Source organism: Rhinopithecus roxellana, unplaced genomic scaffold, assembly GCF_007565055.1.
Source record: "Rhinopithecus roxellana isolate Shanxi Qingling unplaced genomic scaffold, ASM756505v1 contig2786, whole genome shotgun sequence".
In the NCBI taxonomy this organism is placed as follows: Eukaryota; Metazoa; Chordata; class Mammalia; order Primates; family Cercopithecidae; genus Rhinopithecus; species Rhinopithecus roxellana.
The window spans coordinates 100,745-111,795 of record NW_022142233.1 but is presented as its reverse complement, the minus strand read 5'-3'; the positions used below and the strand labels follow the sequence as shown (position 1 = coordinate 111,795).

Below are 11,051 nucleotides of genomic sequence, written 5' to 3'. Positions count from 1 at the left end.
CAAAGACAAGAACCACATGATTGTCTCAATAGATGCAGAAAAGGCTTTTGACAAAATTCAACAGCCCTTCATGCTAAAAACGCTCAATAAATTCGGTATTGATGGAACGTATCTCAAAATAATAAGAGCCATTTATGACAAACCCACAGCTAATATCATACTGAATGGGCAAAAACTGGAAAAATTCCCTTTGAAAACTGGCACAAGACAGGGATGCCCTCTCTCACCACTCCTATTCAACATAGTGTTGGAAGTTCTGGCTAGGGCAATCAGGCAAGAGAAAGAAATCAAGGGTATCCAGTTAGGAAAAGAAGAAGTCAAATTGTCCCTGTTTGCAGATGACATGATTGTATATTTAGAAAACCCCATCGTCTCAGCCCCAAATCTCCTTATGCTGATAAGCAACTTCAGCAAAGTCTCAGGATACAAAATTAATGTGCAAAAATCACAAGCATTCTTATACACCAGTAACAGACAAGCAGAGAGCCAAATCAGGAATGAACTTCCATTCACAATTGCTTCAAAGAGAACAAAATACCTAGGAATCCAGCTTACAAGGGATGTAAAGGACCTTTTCAAGGAGAACTACAAACCACTGCTCAGTGAAATAAAAGAGGACACAAACAAATGGAAGAACATACCATGCTCATGGATAGGAAGAATCAATATCGTGAAAATGGCCATACTGCCCAAGGTTATTTATAGATTCAATGCCATCCCCATCAAGCTACCAATGAGTTTCTTCACAGAATTGGAAAAAACTGCTTTAAAGTTCATATGGAACCAAAAAAGAGCCCGCATTGCCAAGACAATCCTAAGTCAAAAGGACAAAGCTGGAGGCATCACGCTACCTGACTTCAAACTATACTACAAGGCTACAGTAACCAAAACAGCATGGTACTGGTACCAAAACAGAGATATAGACCAATGGAACAGAACAGAGTCCTCAGAAATAATACCACACATCTACAGCCATCTGATCTTTGACAAACCTGAGAGAAACAAGAAATGGGGAAAGGATTCCCTATTTAATAAATGGTGCTGGGAAAATTGGCTAGCCATAAGTAGAAAGCTGAAACTGGATCCTTTCCTTACCCCTTATACGAAGATTAATTCAAGATGGATTAGAGACTTAAATGTTAGACCTAATACCATAAAAACCCTAGAAGAAAATCTAGGTAGTACCATTCAGGACATAGGCATGGGCAAGGACTTCATGTCTAAAACACCAAAAGCAACGGCAGCAAAAGCAAAAATTGACAAATGGGATCTAATTAAACTAAAGAGCTTTTGCACAGCAAAAGAAACTACCATCAGAGTGAATAGGCAACCTACAGAATGGGAGAAAATTTTTGCAACCTACTCATCTGACAAAGGGCTAATATCCAGAATCTACAAAGAACTCAAACAAATATACGAGAAAAAAACAAACAACCCCATCAAAAAGTGGGGAAAGGATATGAACAGACATTTCTCAAAAGAAGATATTCATACAGCCAACAGACACATGAAAAAATGCTCATCGTCACTCGCCATCAGAGAAATGCAAATCAAAACCACAATGAGATACCATCTCACACCAGTTAGAATGGCAATCATTAAGAAGTCAGGAAACAACAGGTGTTGGAGAGGATATGGAGAAATAGGAACACTTTTACACTGTTGGTGGGATTGTAAACTAGTTCAACCATTATGGAAAACAGTATGGCAATTCCTCAAGGATCTAGAACTAGATGTACCATATGACCCAGCCATCCCACTACTGGGTATATACCCAAAGGATTATAAATTATTCTACTACAAAGACACATGCACACGTATGTTTATTGCAGCACTATTCACAATAGCAAAGACTTGGAATCAACCCAAATGTCCATCTGTGACAGACTGGATTAAGAAAATGTGGCACATATACACCATGGAATACTATGCAGCCATAAAAAAGGATGAGTTTGCGTCCTTTGTAGGGACATGGATGCAGCTGGAAACCACCATTCTTAGCAAACTATCACAAGAACAGAAAACCAAACACCGCATGTTCTCACTCATAGGTGGGAACTGAACAATGAGATCACTTGGACTCGGGAAGGGGAACATCACGCACTGGGGCCTATCATGGGGAGGGGGGAGGGGGGAGGAGGGAGGGATTGCATTGGGGAGTTATACATGATATAAATGATGAATTGATGGGTGCTGACGAGTTGATGGGTGCAGCACACCAACATGGCATAAGTATACATATGTAACAAACCTGCACGTTATGCACATGTACCCTAGAACTTAAAGTATAATAAAAAAAAATATATATATATGTACTATTAAAATAAAATAAAAAAAATATTTTTCAGATAATGATTCTTGCTCATATTTATCTCCTTCATTTCCCAATGAGATAATTTCCTTCACAGTGATGAGAGAAGTCCATTTTTTTATGGAAAAATGGCTTGCTTTCTTCAACTGATCAGGACAAAGACATCACTTATTGGCCATGCTGGCCACAGCATTCTTGGTCTAATATAATGGGGAGTTCACTGTTGGACTATTGTTGAGTATGTTCTGGGCCTCTTGAACACTGGTTCCTTCCAGGGAACCTTTAAGTCTAATGCCTGGAAGGCTTTGGTGATCCCATTGGCAACGATAGCACAGTGGACGACACCACCAAAAATACTGACAAGGATGACTTCAACCTTAGGATCAGCTGTGAGCAATGTGAATGCTTGATATACTTGAGCTTCCTTTACAACACTTTCAAGATTCCAAGAAGTTGACTGGCTTCCCGCTATTACAGAAAATGGTATCACAAGTAGCCATGGTTAATCCAGCACCATTCACAAAGCAGATAATGTTCCCATCCATTCCTATGTATTTTAGATCATGTCTGGCAACTTCATATTCAGTGAGCTCTGTATTTGTGCGTTTTCACACTACTGTATATTACCTGAGACAAGGTAATTTATAAAAGACAGAAAAGAAAGAGGTTTATAGTTCTGCATAGCTGGGGAGGCCTCAGGAAACTGACAATCATGTCAGTAGGTGAAGGCGAAGCAAGACATTTCTTATATAGTGGCAAGAGAGAAAGAAGGAGGAAGTGCCACACTTTTAAGTCATCAGATCTCCTGAGAACTCACTCACTATCACAAAACAGCATGGGGTAGCCCCGGCCCCCAGGATTCAATCACCTCCCACCAAGTCCCTTCCTTGACACGTGGGGATTACAATTTGAGATAAGATTTGGGTGAAGTCACAGAACCAAACCATATCAGGCTCATTCTCTGATTTGTTATCCATAGCAGATATGTCCTGTTGTCAGAATCCTGCATTGTCATGACAGTTTACGTTGGCATTAAAGCAGACAACTTGTCTTTCTCAAATTTCACCAGAGGGATTCACTATCACCTGAGTAGCATCAATTTTTAGCAAGAGATTATACAGTTTCTTAATTTGATCTGCAACCTGGTTTTTCAAAGACCCAAGGAAGCCTCGATTTTCTGCTATCTGCTAAACTGAACTCGGCTGCCCTTTATCCCTTGAAAAATTTGCTCCTTAAAAAAAAATTCTGAATTTGAAGCAACCACCTCTTCAATGTCAGTGACCCCTGGGGCCTGCCCACCAGCATGGGGCCATTTCAAGACCTGTCCATCAGAATCACCAGGTAAGTTTTTCTGGAAGTGTCCAAGGTTTCAGTAACCATCAGTTTATTAACTTTCACATCTTCTTTTGGAGTTTGGTTTATTGCCCCAAACATACCCAATCATGTTTAGCCAGCTTTCCCACAACTTCAGGTTCTTTTGTTAAGTGAATACCTCCTTTCAAACCACAATTGAAGACACCCTTTCCTTTTCCTCCAGCTAAGATCTGGGCTTTTAGTCTCCTGGCAACCTCAAGTGCTTCATTCACAGTGTCTGCTACAAAGAATATTTGAACTCTCACTCTGTTGTCAGACATCAGTTTCTCACTCTGGTGGTCCTGGAGGGTCCGCCATCTTCTGGAAGTTAATTGAAGTGCCTGGACCTGGCTACCAAGATCCAGAGTGGAGCTCTAGGTCTCTGAGAAGTTTCCTGGCTTGTGCGCTACCAGGAGAATGTCATTTTAAACAGAAAACCCAAAGTGGGGTATTGGGACTTGGATTATTATTTTTAGGTCTCATAGATGAGTGCTCTCTAGATATTAGCTTTTATTATTTGGATTATTCTTTATATACTAATTATTCCTTAATTAGAACTATGAATGCTATACAGAGAGTGAAATTGATAAATTCACTCTCTAAAATATATCTATGTATAAAATATACAGTTAAATATGTATTTATTTAAAGGGCTTGACTGAAATAGTGTTATAGCTATTACTATTAGAATGTATATTCCTTGATTTCATATAGTAATAACACAAGTATACTATCACCATCCTCTCCACAAAAAAACTGAAAAATTACCACCCAAGGTCAAAGCTAATAGTGAGTTTTGCTGCTGGAAACAAAGTATTGTATGTTAAAAAATACTTTCTCTTAAAGAATGTAGTGAGCTTCCAAGTATTCCGTTCCCAGTAAAATCCAAGAATGTATTTTGCAAATGACAGGAGTCAAATATGAGGATTGGTTCATACCTTAGTGTGGAATTCCTCTTTGAAAAACGTGGTAATGGCCGGGCACGGTGGCTCAAGCCTGTAATCCCAGCACTTTGGGAGGCCGAGACGGGCGGATCACAAGGTCAGGAGATCAAGACCACCCTGGCTAATACGGTGAAACCCCGTCTCTACTAAAGAATACAAAAAACTAGCCAGGCGAGGTGGCGGGCGCCTGTAGTCCCAGCTACTCGGGAGGCTGAGGCAGGAGAATGGCATAAACCCGGGAGGCGGAGCTTGCAGTGAGCTGAGATCCGGCCACCGCACTCCAGCCTGGGCGACAGAGCCAGACTCCATCTCAAAAAAAAAAAAAAAAAAGAAAAAGAAAAAAAAAAAAGAAAACGTGGTACCGCTTTTTTGTCTGAATGTTATTATTGTTATACTGAGTATGTAGGCAAAAGCACCAATTAAAATCTAGTCCCCTCATCAAAAAGTCAGCTTTCATGACACTTGCTCTCTTAATGGCCAATACATTACATAATATTTTTCTGATAAACAGAATATATTGTGACTATATATGCTTTGATATTGTTTATTCAGAGTCCTTATTTATAAAAAGTTGGCATATTATCAGTTGCCACCAATCTGTGAAACATCAATTCCTATTACCATCCTCAAGCTGGACCTATATTTTCCATGTCCAAAAATAGAAGACATTTGTAATGACATTGAAAGATCTACTAGGTATCAATTTAGCATTAGTGTGTCTAACTGGAGCACCTATTCTTCAATAATACATATTGAGGCTAAAAGATTATCTAAGAGATAGTAATTTAACCCCTAGGAATTATTCTAGTGGTAATTATTTCAGGTTCAATGGGACCCTGGTGGAAAAGCCACTTTTGTCCAGGAATTATTTTTTAGTTCCTCTGCTTGTATATCTCATCAAAAGTAAAATATTTAAAATTTAATTTAGTTAAACAAGTATTTACAGGAATTAATCTAAGAGATTTTCTATGTGGCTAAGGGAGAAATGAATGCTTTAAGTTGAATGGCTCACTGTAGTGATGAAGACATTATTACATTATTTTACTATGAATAAAAACACAGTTGTAATTGAGTTCAAGATATCATATAGAGAAGATTATCTCTAATAAATCAGAAATTAATTATATGTCTTTCAATCTAGGATATAATGGTTAATTACAAGGAAGTGAAAATTAGCTATGCCCTGTAATTATTAGATTTTGAGATAAATAATAATATGATTTTACAATTTGCAATAGATATTGGAAGATCATAGTCTAGACCGGTATATAGACAAGAAATATAAGCTTAAAATTATATATATATATATATACACACACACACACACATATATATCAAGATTAGCTGTTATACTTGGACATTAAATTCAGAATTGTCATTTGCATCTTCTTATGTCTCAGGCCTAATTGTGGCTTTACCCTGTTAGATACTAATTTATACATGAGGAAAAAAAATAGGCTTAGAACTGTTTAGTAACTTGACAAGTTTCCTCAGTAGTATAGCAGAGGACTGATGCTCTTGAGAGAGGTTTGCCTTAGTAGCCCTGATTCCAAGTTGGTGGACTTGATGTTACATTTTACTCTTGCTTACTCAGAGCTTCCAAACTGCTTCTCTCCCGAACATATCAATCCTTTGGGAATCTAAAACTCCTTAAATTTTAGCTTTCTTAGTTTTTCACTCCTTTTTTTTTTTTTAAGAATGCATATACCTTTGCCTATTTCCACACTTTGCACATATCAGATTTTTCCAGTTCTATGCCCTATTTCATCCCAGCTGACAATTAGAAATTTATGAATTCAGTCTCTAAAATAACCATCTTCATTTTAACTCTTCAGATTAATTCTCGACCACTCTCTACCCTGTTATTTACCCCAGGAAGCTGATCTATGTGTATTACATCAATGGTCTGCCTTGACTTCTGCTTCTAAGAAGTACTGCCACAAAAGAATACAACATTGGCAGGAAAGAGGAGAGTGAGATGAGGGTGTTTAACATTTGACTGCCTCCTGGTCAAGTTACTGGGATTGGTTGTGTTCCAGCCAATAGTCACAGATCCTCTTAACGGAGACTTTATAATGACTCTACTTTCCATTCTGAAACTATTTTTCACCCTATTCAACCCCTGTCATCTTTAGGGGCTAAGATACCCAAAACCTGTTACCCCTATATTATCTTTTATTATTTTCCTATATCTACTTCTAATTGTGTAAACGATAGTTCTTTTTTTTTTTTTTTTTTTTAAATCCTTAAATTAACCGAAAATGTGTGTGCCTTCTGTTTTGCTGGGACCATGACTTAAGTACACAGTCAGCAATTTGTCCAAAGTAATGAAAAAATAATTATAAATTGTGGCATTGTTCTCAATTTAAAACACCAATAAGTATTTAAAGACTATACTATGTGAAATGAACAAATGGACAATTGTGTCTTGTGTGAAAGATAATGTGTTAATGGCAGAAGAATGTTGAATAGGAAATTGGCTCCCAGGCACATAGAACTCACTTGTAAAAGAAGTGGGTAGAAGATATTTACTTATCCAAGTAATACATATTAATATTAATTAGAAATATTCAAATTCATACAGTTTCCCTGGCCTGTGTCCTAGCTTTTCTCATAATTAGTTCTTAAGCTATGATCTCAAGAATGTGGAGCATGTAAGAGTGAGAGAAGGTTATCAAAAATCAATTTATGTTCATAATGAGTAAAACATTGAAATGATAAATGAAAGATCTCTACAGGCACAATGAAACCCTTACTCTTCTGGAGCCATTTTACGAAGATTTTTAAAAACTATTCTTAACCAACATCTGATGACTTACAGTATTTTACTAGTAACTATAAACATAAAAGAATAGCAAATTAGCCTTTTGCCAAAAAGTAAACTCACAAATCTAAGTGTGATTTATTGTTTCATTTGTGTTAATTGCATTTACAAGGGCTAAATGTAAATGGGCTACTTTGGGACACTAAACAAACCTGATTTAATCCTCATGTTCTACCTGCAGCACAATTGTGAGCCCATCTGACTGGCATGTTGATTTCCTCTCCATAAGGGTGATATAATTAATGTGACCTTTTGATAAGGTGACAGATATAGGGGTGAGACAAGTGCTCTCTAGAGAGCTATTAGCAGCTTCTGAGCAATTTGCTAATAGTAGAGCTACCTTTATTAAAATCATCAGTTAAGAAGATAATTGACAGCCATAATAATGAGCATGTACAGCAAAGGGAGAGAGCATCAAGGGAAGTAAAGCTATTAATTACTTAAAAATTGATGAACTTTCTGTGCTAAGTAAACTGTGATTGGGAACTCTGGATTTGAAATACAATGAATAATAAGCCTGCAAACAGTTGTGAATCTATCCTCTCTGTAAAATTAAGTGGCTTTATTTCTACTATTAGATAGCATTTTTATGAAATAATTTTTTCCATCAACATCCGACTCCAGATATGGTGATACCTATGTGTGGTGGAGGCACAATCCCCTTATATTCTAATTTTTAAAAGCCCTCCTTATATTCTAGGTCTGAAAGACTCTCTGCATGATATATGTGAAGCCGATTCACCAAGTGCTGGTTACCAACCTGTCTGAGTCCAGTGAAATAGTTACATGAAGCAGGTTACTCACGGATAGGTGCAAGGGACAACAGAAACCTAGGATTCACTGGACCGTCCACCCCCATGCTCAAAAAAGCTGCCCATCAGGTACAGGTCTTATCTACATGCACCCCACTTGCACCACAGCTGAAATACCCCTTGAAGTTGAATGAACTACTGGGAGAAAGCATTGAAAAATATCGTGTTTCTAGTGGGGGATGGAAGAAAACCTGGACTGTTCCAACTAGTTCCTCCCCATTTTCAAACATTTTTTTAGCATATTGCATTCCTAGCACATTCCAGAGTTATTCTTCAGAACTATAGGCAAAACAGGTGGGAGGGGAACTGGGTCAGGTCAAGGCCCCCTAGAGAACTGTTCTGCAATATACTTTGAAGTTAATCTGTCATGATGAGCAAAGACTGATAAAATTACAGGTGTAATTTAAAAAGTATTTTTTTCCCCAAAGTAAAAATGATGTGACACAGAAATAGTTTAATGATGATTTTTCTAGCTGTCAGAATTCACCAGTATATCCACTAGATTATTAGGGGATAGATCTATGTTCATCTAGACTCCCGTGATTATTGTTTCTAATTAGTGCTGATAATCAGTAAGCTCAATTTATGGTTATTAATTGCAAGATTGCAATTAAAAGAGGATGTTTTAGAAAAATGGGAAACTAGGGAAGAGCTGAAAAGATTAGAGTAAATCACTGATACCAGTATGTGTATTTTTCTTCAGGAGTAAACATACTTCTAATAAATTTTGATAGTTCACATTTTGATAGTTCAGGGAAACAAGTATCCACATTTTCATTTGTCAAGAATAACGATAGTACTAACATAGCTTGGGTTACCTGATCGTGTGACCGAATACTCATTTTAAATGATTATCCTTAGTAATTCAAGATATTTCTAATTCCCAGACACCTACACGTTGAAGGTTTGGTTGAGTTTTGACTATAAAGTGATTCGTTTATAGTGGTTGTAATTGTGTTTTTATGGGGTTTTCCAGGTAGCTGAGCAACTTTACTAGAACTATTGATCTTCTTCATCTAATACAGTAACAAGGCCATCTGATAATATTTATCAATGGTACCCTGGATAAAAATAAATTACTTTGGGAGGCCGAGATGGGCGGATCACGAGGTCAGGAAATCGAGACCATCCTGGCTAAAACGGGGAAACCCCGTCTCTACTAAAAAATACAAAAAACTAGCCAGGCCTGGTGGCGGGCACCTGTAGTCCCAGCTACTTGGGAGGCTGAGGCAGGAGAATGGCGTAAACCCGGGAGGCAGAGCTTGCAGTGAGCTGAGATCTGGCCACTGCACTCCAGCCTGGGCGACAGAGCGAGACTCAGTCTCAAAAAAATAAAATAAAATAAAATAAAATAAAATAAAATAAAATAAAATAAATTACTGCATCAGAATTATTATTTTATATGACCTAGAATGGTACCAAATATATAATTATGTGTCACAAGTGAAAAAAATTTAACTTTGAGTGAATAAATTTAGATTTGAGAATAAGTACAGGGATGGGGCAGTAAAATAAGTGGAATAAAGAAGGACTGAGGAATCTATGATTTCCACATAGTCATGGACTGCTCTGAGTTCCTCAGAAGCACCAGATTATTTCAGTGACACAACTGTAACGTAGGAATGTAGCGTCTATATCCATCTTCTACAATCTTAAATTACTTAGTGGAGTAAGTTCACAATCACTTTAAAAATCTTTTTTTTTTTTTTTTTTTTTTTTTTTTGAGATGGAGTCTCGCTCTGTCACCCAGGCTGGAGTGCAGTGGCCGGATCTCAGCTCACTGCAAGCTCCGCCTCCCGGGTTTACGCCATTCTCCTGCCTCAGCCTCCTGAGTGGCTGGGACTACAGGCGCCCGCCACCTTGCCCGGCTAGTTTTTTTTTGTATTTTTCAGTAGAGACGGGGTTTCACCATGTTAGCCAGGATGGTCTCGATCTCCCCACCTCGTGATCCGCCCGTCTCGGCCTCCCAAAGTGCCAGGATTACAAGCTGGAGCCACCGCGCCCGGCCAAAAATCTTTTAATCTTTAAATATAACTTGGCCGGGCTTAGATATACCAAATAATGCAAAACGTGTATTATAAATGGTTACTTTTGTCATGTTTCATATTGTTTCTATTTATTTTAAGAAATTGTTCTTATTCAATAAGTTTAAAATGACATTCAGGGCAGGATGCATGTAATATATCATTTTAATATGACATAATATTATACAATATTTTGAAAGGGATAAACCAATATGACATGAAAACATAGTGGTACTTCTTCACTTTTTTTTCTTATCTTTGTATGGATTAGGAGAAAGTTATTATAAATACATTAATATTAAAAACTAAATGTAAATATATAGCACTATTTTATAAATTAGTTTAGAGTATGTACAACTGCTTATTTCTACAAATAACACGCTTGTGCTTTTCAGAGCTTATTTTAGAAATACCATGCAAAACAGATAAATATATAGTAAATTTTCTATAATTATTATCGTTTATTATAGAATTTTAAATTGCCTCTGTTGATCTAATTTATTTTAGCCTTTTGATTCACTTCTAACTTATCAAAAATATATCTCATTACTATTGCAATATACAAAATTAGGCTACCTAATAATATTCTCTAAAGGTGTCCTGGGCAGAAATGGATGATTGCTACATTTGGAACAGTGAGTTTGCTCTAAATATGTAGATACGTTTTGAATACATATATTATTATTTAAAGTTCTGGGATACATGTGCAGGATGAGCAGGTTTGTTACATAGGTAAACATGTGCCATGGTGGTTTGCTGCACCTGTCAACCCATCACCTAACT

At 37.2% G+C, this 11,051-nt stretch overlaps 1 protein-coding gene across 1 annotated transcript; it reads right to left on the bottom strand.

Annotated features, from left to right (window-relative positions):
- Positions 1-2,511: 2,511 nt before the first annotated feature.
- On the bottom strand, positions 2,512-4,075 carry LOC104660507 (succinate--CoA ligase [GDP-forming] subunit beta, mitochondrial). The gene is given in 7 exon segments (XM_010360879.2): positions 2,512-2,585; positions 2,588-2,753; positions 2,755-2,901; positions 3,256-3,501; positions 3,504-3,592; positions 3,595-3,753; positions 3,756-4,075. Coding segments are annotated over 7 exon segments (1,071 nt in total). The 5' UTR covers positions 3,946-4,075.
- Positions 4,076-11,051: the final 6,976 nt, after the last annotated feature.